Raw genomic sequence first — 15096 nt, 5'->3', positions numbered from 1 at the left:
TATAGTGGTCCCCTGCGTTTTATCAGACTTGTGGAAGGGGTCACTGAGGATGCACCCTGAAAGTCTGCACGAGGTATGAGCAATCTGACACGTCTCATGCCCTCATGTTGGCCACCCACACATAAACACAAAAGAGCTGCTAACCTGGAACTCAATGTTTTGTGCTGTTTTATCTACAAAATATCCACTAGCATAAAGAATCATCACAGGTGAGCATTTTGTTCATGTAATAAGGGAAGAACCTTGTATCTGCACTAGGCAAAACCAGTGTAAATTCTTACTGGTACAAAGAAGAGCCATGTATCCCATTGCTAATATGGCGCCTGGTATATTAAGGAAAAACAGAACATTCAAATTTGTGGATCTCACCAAATTTCCTGCCAATTGGTATGCAGTAACTATGAATTAATCTCACTCTTCTATCTTATCACCTGCAGACCAGTGGAAAGCGACCTCATGGTTATTATAAGCATAGTATATCCAGTAGGGAAACGCACTTAAGCCATCTTGTGTTTGGTTAGAAACCATAGGCTCTGGGAATACAGAATTTAAATCCTGTTACAGGACCAATTGACCAATGAAAGTGGCAGAGTATAGGTGATATCACCGAGCTCTTTACTATGGGAAATGTAAAATATCACCAGCAATAAGAAGCATACTCAAGGCAGCATAAGTAAGGCCAAAGTTGCCAGAAAAACAGGGCCAACCAGATAGAACTCAGACAGGCGCTCACATGGTGCAATAAGTCAAGGAATATAACACCGTCTTTCCTTTTGGACATCTTTTATTTCTTCAGTCGTAAAAAAGAGAATCTATAGTTTCAGCGGAATTAAGTCAAGCACCTTATGAACATTTATAAATTACTCTACCCTGGAAAATCCAACGACAGTTCCCCCCAAAGCAGCAGTGACAAATCCAGAGTGAAGAGCAGTTCTTAATTTGTAAAATAAATAGTGCTGGGGTCCTTGGCATTTATCAGGAGGCAACTGCAGCTTGCACCATCGATGGTCCTTGCAAGCACGGCCAAAGAGTTACCACCCATTTACTATTGCAATCCTACAGATGTGATAACTTGAGCTATGATCAGTGACCCAATGACGTAGGAATGGTCTGCACACTATGGTATTATTATTTTTGTAATCATATATTGAATTGTTAAACACTTTGCTCATATGCTTTTCTGACAACACGACCAGGCGAGGGACTGTCATACGTCTGTGCCAGTGTTACTAAATAAATGCCTATGCGACGCACCGGCAACCAATGGTACAAATGAAGCACTGGTGCAAAGTAGATTAATCTTCTTACAGCCAACATGAGAGAAATTGGTGATTACAGTACTTTGACATAAAATAAAAGAGATCTTCTAAAACAATATAGACACCACAGAAAATCTACAACACGAAAACGCCCATCACTGCATAACATTGCATGAATAACAAAAAGTGATTTTCACGGTAATGAATTTCCCAACACAAATTTGCTTTTGGTTTTTAACTAAAACCAGGCAATAACTTTTAGAAATGGGATCTCTGGTTGGCTAAGGCTTGCGCCCAAACCAGGCAGAGACCACCACTCTAGTCAGGGCAAGGGAGTTACATGCCAAAGATAACCCCTGCTCACCCCCTTGGTAGCTTGGCACGAGCAGTCAGGCTTATACCGGTGGTAATGTGTAAAGCGTTTGCGCAACACCCTCACAGCAGCAACACACTAGGCACACCACTAAAGCAACTCCACACAAGGTTATATCAAAAATAGCCTTTGTATTGTCATAAACACATTAGATCATAATCACACAATGTACATTGTGTCAACTGGCACTAGGCAGTATTTACAGGAGACTATTTACACACGACAGGGCCAATGGGGACACTGTCAAAAACATCACAAATCACCATTTGTAAATGTAGCACAAATAGTAAATGTAAAGCACCACCAGTAACTACTGGTAAAATAATGACCTAAGCATTAGACACCATCCCAACATATCCTGGTATGACATTGGCATAAAACACATTAGCATAACCATATTACGCACTAACCTCATAACCATAAACATCATTAGGGACATAGATCAGGGCATAAAGGTATTGCGCAATAGACATCACATTAGGCCTAACATTACGCATAAATCACAGTGCCTAACATCACCCAACTGTCCCCAGGCTAATTTGGCCTTCCACTGGGGCTCAAATGCCCGCTGTCCCAAAATGTCAGGGCGGCTGCCAATGCAGCAGAATCCTCACTTGCGCAATTGCGCTGGGGCGAAGGAGTGTATCTCACACCTGTCTCCTACAAGGGCCCCCCAATGAATGATCCTAAACGTTGCAGCTGCCTACTAATTGCTGGGCAGCTGTGAAGCACTGAAGACACGGGCACTCACTGGCCCTCTGGTCAATTTATGCACCATGTTGCAGCTTCCCGCGCTGGTGCGGCGCAGCTGGGAACACAAGTATGAGCATGGGCACTCACTGTGCCCCTTAGGGTCCTCACTGGGACTCTTTAGAACACCGTGGTCAACGTGGCAGCCGCCTGCACTGGTGCGGTGAGGCTGGAAATAGGCAAGGGGGCCCTGACAGGCTGCCACAGTTGGAGCGGCCCGCTCTCTGGCGGGACAGCTCAGTCCCCGGGACGCCTCTTGTGGGGCTACGTGCATGGACAAGGGTCCCCCGTGTACATAAGAGAACCCCTGCTTACCCGGACTCTCTGCTTTGCACCAGGATCCTCTGGGACCTTCAGAAAAGGAGCATGCGAGGCTCCGGTTCCTGTCTGGATGTCTCCCTCGCTGGGGAGGATTCTCATAGCGGGGTGCGCTCCCGCTGGACATCTGAAGGCGGGTTGGGCTCCCACCTGGATTCTCCTTCCCGGTTCACGGGCACTGGAGCATGGGGTTGGCTCCCGTCTTGCTTCCTCTGTAGCCTTGCTGCAATTGGCGGCCTTGTTTGCCTCGCCCACAACCAGGCACAGCTGCCTGGCTTCCGGGTCGCTCCCGGAGCGGTGGCTTTGTCTCTTCTTGAGGTGAAGTGAGAGGTGAGCTTCCACCGCCACATAAACACCACAGCGGGGTGCGCACCCGCTTATGGAGGCAAGTAACAGCGGGGTGGGCTCTCGCTGGAGAATTCCAAAACGTGGGGTGGGCCCCTGCTTTGGTCTAAAGGCACCCAGAAATGCGTAGTAGGCTCCCGCTTCTTGCAGTGTAGGGTATGGGGAACCAGATGCAACTGGTTCAGGGGGGAATTGGAGCACTTTGTTTACAAGGCTCCTCTTCCCCTTTGTCAGGTGGGGGCTCGTCATCAGACACACCACAGGGGAGCCAGCATTTACTACGGCAGGCACACTCCTATTAAGGGACCAGGGACCTCCTCTCCCACTACTCAGAATGCAGATGTCCCTATTCAGCCTAGCACTGACTCATCCCGCCCCTCCTGGAGCCACCCACACCTCACCAGCCTCTGTCATTCACAAGCCAGACATGCAATTCACATCAGGCAGGCAGATACATAGCACACAGAAATGCCAACATCTAGAAGTGGCATTTCTCCACCAGTCTATATTTCAAATATAACGAAACCTAGGCAACTTGAGGGTCCTGAAGGTTATCAGGTACATCAACACATGTATAACAAATGCTACAGTGTACTGAACAAATAACAGCAAATAAAATTAAAAAGTATATTATTCATTTATTTAAAAAAAAAAAAGAATACACATTAAAGATAAAAACCAAGTGAGGTGGCAATAATACAGTAAATAACAGTTATGCCAAAATAATATAGGGCATATAATAATGTGAATGCAATACATATACAATGAACAATCAATTCAAAATGTATTTAAAAGAACAAAACAGTGGGTTAAATGGTAATCTCTACGCGCATTTCGGCATAACACACGCCTTCTTCTGGAGAACCACTTGAAGATTCTAAAAAAGAACAGTTAAACATTACAATTACACAAAACATATTGCACACTCCAGTACACTGTAACTGATGGAAAAAACTACTTGTAGGTGGAGGCATGAAGTAAAAAAAGCTGGCTTAAGTTCAAGAGAGGAAGATATATTTATTAAAGGTGAAATACATAATCAAACCACCAGGCAAAAATACAGTGCGAAAATACATAAATAAATGAATAATATACTTTTAATCTTATTTGCTGTTATTTGTTCAGTACACTGTAGCATTTGTTATACATGTGTTGATGTACCTGATAACCTTCAGGACCCTCAAGTTGCCTAGGATTCGTTATATTTGAAATATTATTGCCCCGACCTAGGAACTTGTTACTAGCTTCAGGGGGTCCCCTTTTTCTATTCATTTCTCCACCAGTCACCATAAATCTGCGCACCCCATTGCGCAGCATTTATTCTTACGAGTTCATACATACTAAACTCGCCCCTGCACTCTTCTCACACCAGGAATTACTATGGATACACATATCCCCCATGCATTCCTATGGGAGAGCAGGCCAATCTCACCACACGCACTCAGAGCGCGCCCTCACTTTACACTGGGCCACAGTGCTAAAGTGCGCAGATGTCAAAAACGACCAATATCAGGTCACAGAAAAGGCAAGAAGTTTAGGGGTGAACCTGCCAAAAGGGCCAAGTCCAACAATAACGTTGGTCAACACAGAAAGACCAAAATCCACAATATATTGTCAACAACAAGACCAACTTCATTGGAATGGAACTGATTGAAAACAGTTCTAAACTATCGCAGGTACTCACACAGGAGAACATCATCTGAAAATAAATTTGATGTCACAACTGAACTACAGACAATTGGCAGCTTAGAGATACGCAGGATGGCAAGAACTCATTGATCCATTAAATGTTCAAACTCTTACTTGCACTCTCACTTTCTCAACTCTTTTATTTATTTACCAACACATTATTCCAGATTAAATTGGTTTAAATTGGTTACTCAATAAGAGAACATCACGATTATGAAATCACCACCCAAAAACCCATCCCATCACTCTGTCAAACATAAAAAAATACAGGATGGTTTTTACCTTGCCTTACCGTGCCAAATTCCCAGAATGCAACCTCTCATACTAATTCACAGAGAACCTAGAATTTTACATATTGCTCGATCTATTAAAGGTGACCTTCTGATCAATGAGGGGTGCAAAATAAGACATATTTTCAATATAGGATAAATTGAACTTTTCAGTGGCAATCTCGATACTGGAATAAATTCAAATACACCTGTCTGTTGCCTTTGCTGCTTTGTGCCGCTGTTCGATGTAACCCAGGCTTCAAAATTCATGAATCCTTGATGATGTACCAGCTATATTCCATCCTATCCAGAGTAACCTACTTGGCACAGGAATGTCCCAAAGTATACCAAATAATGGATAATGAAAGCTCCTTCACACACAGCCAAGAGAGCACAATGTCATGCAATATCTTCAATGGTCACTGTTAATGAACACGATTTCTTCAGATCATGATGATGAACTGCCAAATGAGACAATATATATTGTCAAATGAGACACTATCTCGACTCAAACAAAGGGGAGGTATATCAGAGAAACCAATACTGCTTGTGGAGTTTGGTGAGCTCTCTACAAAAGACGCCAGAGAGCTTCTAATGGTAGTAAAATAAGGCTCTTCACTTACATATGGCTTCTTAGAAGCTGGGTTCAGCTAGATTGTGCAATTAATCCACGAAGGTAGCAGTCGTTCCACTGCAGCTTACTACAGTACCTCCTATATTGAAGAAACCCTCAGTGGATCCCGCTATTTTAGCACATTTCCACTATCTTTTCCTGTTGTCAGTTCCTCTGAAAATGCTAGAAAAAATAGTAGAAAAAAGCCTTATGTATTCTATAGACCCTCAGTCGGTGCTGGATCCGGTAAATCAGAGGTTCGAACCAGACATAGTACTGAGTCAGTTCTGATTGACGTAGTGGATGAGCTGAGATGAACCTTGGACAGAGGAGGCTGCACTGCTTTGATTCTTCTGGATCTATCAGCAGCCTTCAACACCGTCTCCTATACCTTCATTCTAGCCAGGTTGAGGGAGATAGGTGTCGTGGCTTGGCTCTACAATGAGTAGCCTCTTACCCTAGTGACCACCGTCAAAAAGCAAAAATGGACAATTCATTATCTGAAGAATTTCCAAATCAAATAGGAGGTTTAAGGATGCATCTAGGTTCATCCTCGAGCCCTTGGCTGTTTAATATTTATATAATCCCACTGGTGAAACTTATAAGATACCATGGGTTTCATTTCATGATGTATACAAATCACACCCAGCTGTTTATTTGGCTTGATGGAGGCCAATACCAGAACTATGAAACTTTTAAAACCTGCATGTGGAGACAGCTAAATGGTTGAGGGAGACAGCAGTTAAACTCAACACAGACAACAAAGAGGTAATGCTATTAGGACAAGATAGAGAGATCTGGTCAAACACATGGTGGCCTTCAGACCTGGGCTCCACTCTGACCACTAATACATTAAAGGATTTGGTGTTTATATGCATGACATATTCTCTTTTCAAAAGCAAATAAGTAACCTGTCTGTTTCATCTCAGGCTGTTGAGGAAAATTCTCCCCTCCCTCCCCTTGGAAGAGCAGAAGTTGGCAGTAACGGCTCTGATCTTATGAAGGATGGATTACTTTAATAGCCTCTATTTAGGTATGAATATGCCTGAGATTTGGAAGTTTCATTCAATCCAGCACCTAGTGGTTCAATTCATTTTCAAGCTATCAAAAAAGGTTGTGGATGAGAGACAATATCAATTATTAACAAGTAAAGCAATTTAACAGGTACAAGGTCCCCGCTGAGCATAGGACGCTATCTGGACACGGTTGGAATCACTCTACAATCGATCTACACTTAAACTTTTGCTTCCACTGAAGCGTTAGTGGCTGCTTAGATCTACCAACTGGACATCACCATATTCAGCCGACTAGGACACACAGGCGGTCCCTTAAGCTTGAGGCCTCTTTAGTTTCTACCTAACTGACAGAAACGGACAAACCAGGCCGACCTCGGGTTATGATGTCTATTACTCTTGCAAGACATTTAACGCATCATCAATTGCCCTGAAGAAGTCCATGTTTGGGCAAAATGTATTGGTTGTCTCCAACAAAACACATACCAGGCGTATTTGAAATAAAGATGCACAGAGACCAATGACTACCGATTGTTTTTCCACCTTGTACATGTTGCATTGCTTTACTTGTTAATAATTGATATTGCCTCTCATCCACATTCCATGCATGTTTTGATTTGTGATCAAGGGGCGGCTGATCATTTGAGGTGGGCAATATCCTGAACACCACATGACCGACCTAGGTGGTGCACTCTCTCACAACCCGGCCTCCTTTCCGTTTACAGAATCTATCAAAAAAGGTTCATGTCTCCTCTCAGTGGAAACAAGTACATTGGCTCCCAATTGATTAAGAATTCAGTTCAAGGCTTATAGCTGGTTCATCAAGCAATGCAGAAAAAGTTCCTCATTATCTCCAGAATAGAGATCAGGAATATCACCCTAATCATTTTCTCCGGTTAGCTTTGGACAACAATTTGAAAATTACACACCTTGAATGTAGCCGTTAAAGAGGAATTTCTTTCAGCCACTCAGATGTCAACGCTTGGAATACTCTTCCTCTCACTGTGAAGGTGATATATTCATATCTTCCCTTCAGGAGTGCTTTAAGAATGGCCCTATTTACATGGTCCAATAACGGGAATAGAACTGTCCAGCTCCAGGACAACAGTTAGTTCTTATTGCAATACAACATAACATATCAAGTAAAAATCTATTCCCTCCCAATTGACCCTGGTAATATTTCCTCCCACACCACCAGTCCAATGAAAGTTAATCAAATCAAAATCAGTCAAACTAGACAGATTTTGTTCAGTGGTCCCTTATACCTATCGAACTAAGGCTCACAAATCCACATTACTTCATCTGTCACTATTCCATACCACCACCTATCAACACTCCACTCTTACCACCCCACTCAAACATATCAAAGTACACCTTGTGTACACTATACTATAAAATATCACATCTCTTCTCCATGCCACCTTACCACTCCACTGCACTCCACACTAAATCCACCATATACTGTAGCACATCACAATTTCCTACACTAAACAACAGGAAATCAACCCTCTAAAATCACATCACACTGCTGCATCACATAACGTCTCCATACCCACACCTTTGCACACCTTTGCACACCTTTCCACAACACTCCACACCAATCATCAGCATATTAATCATACTGGAAACACAACGTGAAGTAGAAGGGTAAGTATCGAGGAGACAATGCCATGCACTTACATGAGAAAGTACTTCAATATATTTCGTGACTGCCAAGGACACCATGGACTGAATAAGTGAACTCTCCCCTTGAGGAGTCATATATTTTTAATGGGAATCAGGATCTCACTTAATGCAAATGTAGATCTGCTTTGAGCCCAAGCACTGACTAATAAACTGGACAATGCCATCTGCCAAGGGATTTGGAATAAAAAGGGCCTTTACATGTACCGCCAGCACCACACCTACCTGACTATTAACTCTTCTCAATCTGTTCACTCATGAATTAGATCTGTCACTTCCAGATCTCATGCAAAAGCACATGCTCCCAACCTCAGAACAATATATGTAAAATCACTAACAGAGAACCTACAGAAATTGATACTTTAATACTACATGCATCCCCATCTTTTCATAATCTCTGGGATGCATACTGCTTGAGTGATCAGTCTCCCCACCCCATCAGTTATATATAAAGTAGACTAGGAATAAATGAAGTACAGGAGTGAGAATACATTAGGGCCTGATTTAGATCTAATCAGATGGCTTACTCCATCACAATGGTGACGAATAGCCCCTCCGCTGATATCTTAATCCCATTATATCCTATAGATTTCAGCAGACGGGATATCCATCACTTTTGTGACAGAGTAACCCATCCGCTGAGATCTAAATTAGACCCTAAGACACTAGCACTAATTCCTATAATAGATGTAGAGGATGGCACAGTGAGTGGTGCAGTTCATCGGTGGCATTTAACACTAGGTCTTGAATTCACTTTCCAGAATATATTCTAGGGACTTGCAGTCAAGTCAAATATGCCATTCAGGAATAAGCCAAGTTAACAATGATTGAAGGTGGAGCAAAGGCACTTTAATCCTGCTTCGCAGGGGGAAAATGCTTATGATTCTAATACTGACAAAGCAGATAGGGCAAGAAAAATCTAGGGGATAACACACAAAAGATGGTATTTCCAACAATCTTGCAATAAATTTAGCACCGGGGGGCAATTCACAAACTGTATTTTGTAGTACGTTTAGTAGTACTACAATAGCACTACTAAACGTACTTCAAAATGCTATTCACAAACCTGTGTGGGGGTCTCCCCGCCTCCTATCATTTATGTGCAGAGATCTCTGCTTCAACTGCAGAGATCTTCGCATATTTACACCTACGTTTTATTAGAACATTGGAATGTTGGGAGCTCCATTGAAAACAATGGAGTGCTCTGGGCTTATAATGGCTGGTATAAGCCTGGATCACCAACATTCCAATGTTTCTTTGTTAACAGCTCTGGCTTGAACAAAGGCTTCAGGGAGCCTGAGGGGATTCCAATCCCCTCACGCTCCCAAAAGGCTTTGGTTTTTTTGTTAGAACATGCTGTCCTCTAGTGACAGAATGTTCTAATAGCCTTATAGCCCTTCGTAGATGGGCTATACCGCTATTAAAGTCGCTCTACCTTGTTAAAGGCCCTCGCCTTCGGCTCGGGGCCTTTAACGCTGGAGAGGGCCTTTAATAGCCGGTATAGCCCTCTACGGCGGGCTATAAGGCTATAGTAATAAATGTGAGAGGGATGGAGGAGTGGCTTGAAAATGGGGAATAATTATTATAAAAAGGGAGAGGTTTAGGGAAGTGTAAGGACGGGTAAAGGAGGATTAGTGAGGAGTTCAGGAAGGGACGTACGCCTACCCAAAAAAGAGTAAGCCCTTTTTGCTATTCACAAACTGCATTTAAAGTTTATCCAATAATGCTTAAGTATTTTTAAAAGAAATATTCTACATATAAAATTTATAGATACAATTATTTTATCCTAACATTTAACTTACAAATATGTTTAATTTCTTTTAACTGTAATTAACTTTTGAAAAGTTCTTTATACTTTCTGCTGGGAGAGCTTTGCCCTGATAGCAGGGGTTTCTGACAAGTGTGCGAAATTTCAAATACTGCTGTAAAGTCACTACTAGTAGTACATTTACAGACATATATATGGAATTTTTACTGACTCCATCTCCAATTTCAGGGGGCGAAGACAATTTTTGAGGCCTGTGTTTAAGGTCAAAAATAAGTGAGGTCAATCGTCTGATAGCATCAAGATGGAATAAGGGATATGATATCACATCCTATGCCATTATGATGTCAGAGAAATTACACCACTCACTTTACTGGTGCTGCACGTATATCATATAATCACTACTCCAGTAGGCATGGCCAAAACATGAAAAGATTTTTCACTGGTAGAAGAATAAACAGGCATTTATTAAGTGACTTCAAGATTTAGAATTTATAATGAGAACAATGGTTCCAGTGGAATAATACATATATTTTCTTTAGTAAATATAAGGCATAATTGCGATATCAGCTGAGGGTTAGGGGGGATGCTAGAGAGAGAGATAAAGCTTGTAACACCAGGATTCATATCAAAATTGAATTTGTATTGTTTTCAAAAAAGGAGTAAATAACATATAAATTGTACAGAATAGGTTTCAGACAGTGCGGAGTGTCCCAAGTGTATTCAAAGAACCAAAAAACAGAACAGTTGAGTGACATTAAGTGAGAAATATTTACAGGGTTTCCAAAGAATGTATATTCATGATGAAAGCGACCAATAAATGATAACAATAGAATGTTACAGCGACTCTATACAATCATAGGTGCTGTCTACGTGGTTCGCTTACATAAAGCGTAGACAGCGTTTCGACCCAACTCTGAATAAGGGGTCTCGTCAGGACCAACAGAATGGGGGACATCTGCGATTCACAAAGGCTCATTCATTTGTGGTGTGGCGTGTCAACCATGTGCGTGAACGAGTAAAAATATACTTACAGTGAACCCAATCGGGTTCACTGGCGGCGGTAAATATGCCAAGGATGATTGGAGGATTACTGGATGTCAGGATAATGTGACCGCTGATAGCAGGTCAGGATGTGCAGCCACAATGGGGAGAGTAGCCCTGGACAATGCCTTGGGCATTGGCGTGATAGCTGATAGTCGTCTGACCGGATCCGACACTGAGCGGGGAATCCAATTAAAGATTTAGAAAGCACATATATATATAAGCTAAAATTACATTTGTAGGCATTACATTTGAAAAAAAAATATGCACAATATTTCATAGGTTGCCATTTCCTTTGTCACAGCAGATGCCATACTGTCCTGGATGATGTGTGGTGTTTTCAGGTTACCCATAAACCTGGAAATTCATTGTGAATTATGTTGTGGAGTGAAAATAAAATGATGCTTTATAACACTTCACTCCAAAGGTTTCACACTCCCAATGTTCCCTGTTTGGACATTGCCCATCAGTTTAAATGTCTTCTTGCATGTAACTGTCCGGTTCCACTATTCCCTAATTAAGTGCAGACTCACCTCTGTCTTTATTTTGTGTTCGGCAGCTTGTATCCGCTGATCCATCTCCTCTTCCAACTCACTCAGCTGCATTGCTGCCTTATCCTGAGCCCTAACATCAAAAAAAAATGAACATGTGGTTGTAATGAAGGGTCCCCAAAGATATGATTCCATGGACAATCGCACATACAGTTGACCTAGGAGTAAGTAAACCAAGAAAATGGCATGAGCATGCCAACAGTAGGCAATGTCAGGAACAATGGCAGCAACTTACAAAGAGTAGGTAACATCAGAAGACAACAACATCAATGTGCAAAGAGTAGGTAATGGCAGGAGACAAAGGTACCAAAGTACAAAGAGTAGGTAAAGCCTGGGGACAAGGGCATTGAGAAGGTCGACTAGTTAAAATGCAAATTATTTAGAATGACATTTAAAAATGTGCAATGATTAACCTAAAATTCAAAGCAATGACACACATTTTAAATGTGCAAACTGCAATAGCTCTGCAATAGCTCTGTGTAAAAGCCATAGACATTCTAAGAAGCAAGCTTCCTTTAACTAAAAGTGAGGCTAATATTGCTGACCTGTGCACAAATAATTTAGAAGCCTGACCTTAATGTGACATGCTTAGAAATGTTCGTCATAGTTGAAGAATGTTCCAGTTTTAATCAAATGTATTATTTTACTAAGCAACATATTGTTTGTAATGATTAAACTTACAATTCTTACCCTATTTCACATAATGCATGAATAGAATAGTTGTCCATTCAAAACGATATTTCTTGTTCGTATTAATGAAATGCATTTTTTGCAAAGATGTTTCTTTTCATTAGCATCGTACATTCTTTACATCATTTGCATAATTGAATTACTTTAAAAGGCCAGCCTGTAATCAATGCCTATGGCACTGAGGCTTATGTTTGCACACCTTAACTACAAATGCCTGTAGCTAACTCATAATAAGACTTTACAATCCGTAAGTATTTTTGTGGCAAAGGAAGAACAGAACCTGCTCAAATAGGAGAGCTGCCTTTTGAATGGACCAGAGAAGAAGAAGCCTGATACAATGTCTGCAAAAGGTATTCATGTCTTTTATATTAGTGTGTGTTCTTAGTTAGTTAAAAAAATCTATTTTTTATGCCTTTTCTCCATACTTTTTGACGTACCTTCTGACAGTTGTTCCTCCTGCTGCTTCTGTTCATCCTTACTTCATTTTCAGGCTTTACGTTTACAGATTACTACTGCAACTGTAGGATCACTTACTTGATTACTGAGACTCGGCTGAGTTTCATAAACTACACTTTATGGGAATCTGCTGCTTAACATTGGTTTTAAGCTTTATGCTCCTTTAATCTCACTCTTTTCCTTTGAGCTTGAAGTCTTCATAGGTTCTACTAACTCTGAAATTCTGGTCTGACCTTTTTAGAATTGGGTGTATTTCTTTATGTAACATGCTGGCTGCATTATTTTGTCTATTTGATTCTAACCAAACCTTTTTATGGGATTTCTATAGACTTACAAAAGATTTATTGACTATTAGAACATTAGAATGTTGGTAGCTCCATTGAAAATAATGGAGGGCTCCGGGCTTATAATGGCTGGTATCAGCCCGGAGCTCCAACATTCCAATGTTTAAGGCTTCAGGGAGCCTGAGGGGATTTCAATTCCCTTGCGCTTCCTGAAGGCTTTGTGTTATTTGTTAGAACATTCTTCCCTCTAGTGGCAGAATGTTCTAATAGCCTTATAGCCCTTCGTAGCAGGGCTATACTGGCAATTAAAATCCTGCTGCTTTGTTAAAGTCCCTCACCTTCGGCCCAGGCCTATAACGCTGCAGCAGGCCTTTTATAGCTGGTATAGCTCGCTTTGGCGGGCTGTAAGGCTATAATAATAAATACCAAAAACAGAATGAAAAGAACAATACTAATCTCTTAATGAGAATAAAGCTTTTAAAACGTATTCAAACTCTGATCATTTACTGATCTCGGAAATGTGTTTGGTATTTGCTTGTGATGCTAAAATAGCTCTTTGAATCATAATACTCTGACCATGATCTGTCATCTAGAGGAGAAGTGGTTGGCGTGGGAATGGGGTGAACCCTGGAAGGGATAGTAGGTGAAACAGTGAGCCATATTATTTAATTTTGGACCAAGTCCATACTATAAGCATCAACGTGCAAATAATAGGTAATGGTAGGAGAAAATGGCATCGATGTGCATAGAGTATGTAATAGCAGGAAAAAATGGAATCAATGTGCAAAGGGTAGAATATAGCTGTAGACAATGAAATGAATATGCAAAGAGTAGGTAATGGCAGGGCACAATGGCATGAGCATTCAACAGATAGATAAAATGGTGTAAATTCACAACTTATTTCATGTTATGTTGCACAGTTGTTCAATCCGAACACATAAAAGGGAATAGAAAAGCCATCAGATGTCCCTTCCACCCACATTGTTCTTATACTGCCTCTTTTTGAGTTGAGGGAACCAATGAACATTTTCCCCACCGATTGGTCCTGGCAGAAAAAATAGACCACAGTTCCTGCACTGGGAGAAAACTCGGAGCGTGTTAGTGGCATTAATCTTTTGTTTGTCAATACAAACAAAAAATATGCCAACTGGTCCGCCATACCACAATCACATGTCAAACTAGGCAGTAGTGAACATTTATACTGAAAGTGTACTACTGTGGAAGCACTTTCTGCAAAATAATCTGCAGTGACTTGGCATGGATCTTTGAATCGGGCAGGTGAGTCATTTCCCATAGGCTTTGCCATCAGCAGCAGCACGTAAATGAGTTAAAGTTCTCAGTTTTAGCCCTACAAATCCTAACTCAGATGCACAAAATGCGAGGGGCCTGATTTGCAAATGTTTTGGTTCACCTAGGAGTAAATATGATGTGCAAAATTAAATATTTGTGATCCTAAATTTCACATGTCCTTATATACAGAATCTGGATAAGTGACATCTTAGACTTCTAAAGAGTATTTACAATGAAGAGAAATCTGACAGTATCACACTTGTTCTACCGTCTGACATTTGTGGAATCTAAATGTAAAGGTATCCGAGGAAATTGCAAGGGGCACTCTAAGATTTCAGATACTTCTAAACATTTAGCTTAGACATTATCCTTCTGGAAACACTTGTAAAGGTACTTTTAAAATGATTTAATTAAATGTTTCCAGTCTCAGAACAGATAGATAACACTCCTAAATTTCACGGGTGCGTAAGAGAAAATGTTTCTCCTCCTGGAAAAAATGTTTTCTCCATGCACCGTAATTCCTACGTTGGCTACTTGTGGAAGTGCCTTACAAGGCACTAAACCTTGGTGCTATGTTTTCTATCAGCATAGTCCTACTATTTCGATGACTATATGAGGGTATTTAATTCCTACTCATAGCGTGTAATCATTTTTTTACTCACTGATGACTGTTCAAACCGTCTAAAGGGTCCAGGATGGGGGAT

The 15096-nt window shown here is 41.1% G+C and overlaps 1 protein-coding gene across 4 annotated transcripts in view; it reads right to left on the bottom strand.

The window, feature by feature from the left end:
- The window catches only part of RASEF (RAS and EF-hand domain containing), a 369451-nt gene that overhangs the window by 151655 nt on the left and 202700 nt on the right, over positions 1–15096 (bottom strand). For all 4 annotated transcript variants that reach the window (XR_013607103.1, XR_013607104.1, XM_078675838.1 and 1 more), the window contains one exon: positions 11655–11745. Coding sequence is in view for 2 of the 4 variants with exons in the window: in XM_078675838.1 (XP_078531964.1) it covers positions 11655–11745 (91 nt within the window). In the remaining 2 variants the exon portion in view is untranslated. The remainder of the gene's footprint in view (positions 1–11654; positions 11746–15096) is intronic.

The sequence above is a fragment of the Lissotriton helveticus genome, chromosome 2_1 (assembly GCF_964261635.1).
Source record: "Lissotriton helveticus chromosome 2_1, aLisHel1.1, whole genome shotgun sequence".
NCBI classification, from domain to species: Eukaryota; Metazoa; Chordata; class Amphibia; order Caudata; family Salamandridae; genus Lissotriton; species Lissotriton helveticus.
The sequence above is the reverse complement of the archived record's forward strand: the minus strand, read 5'-3'. Positions and strand labels throughout refer to the sequence as shown.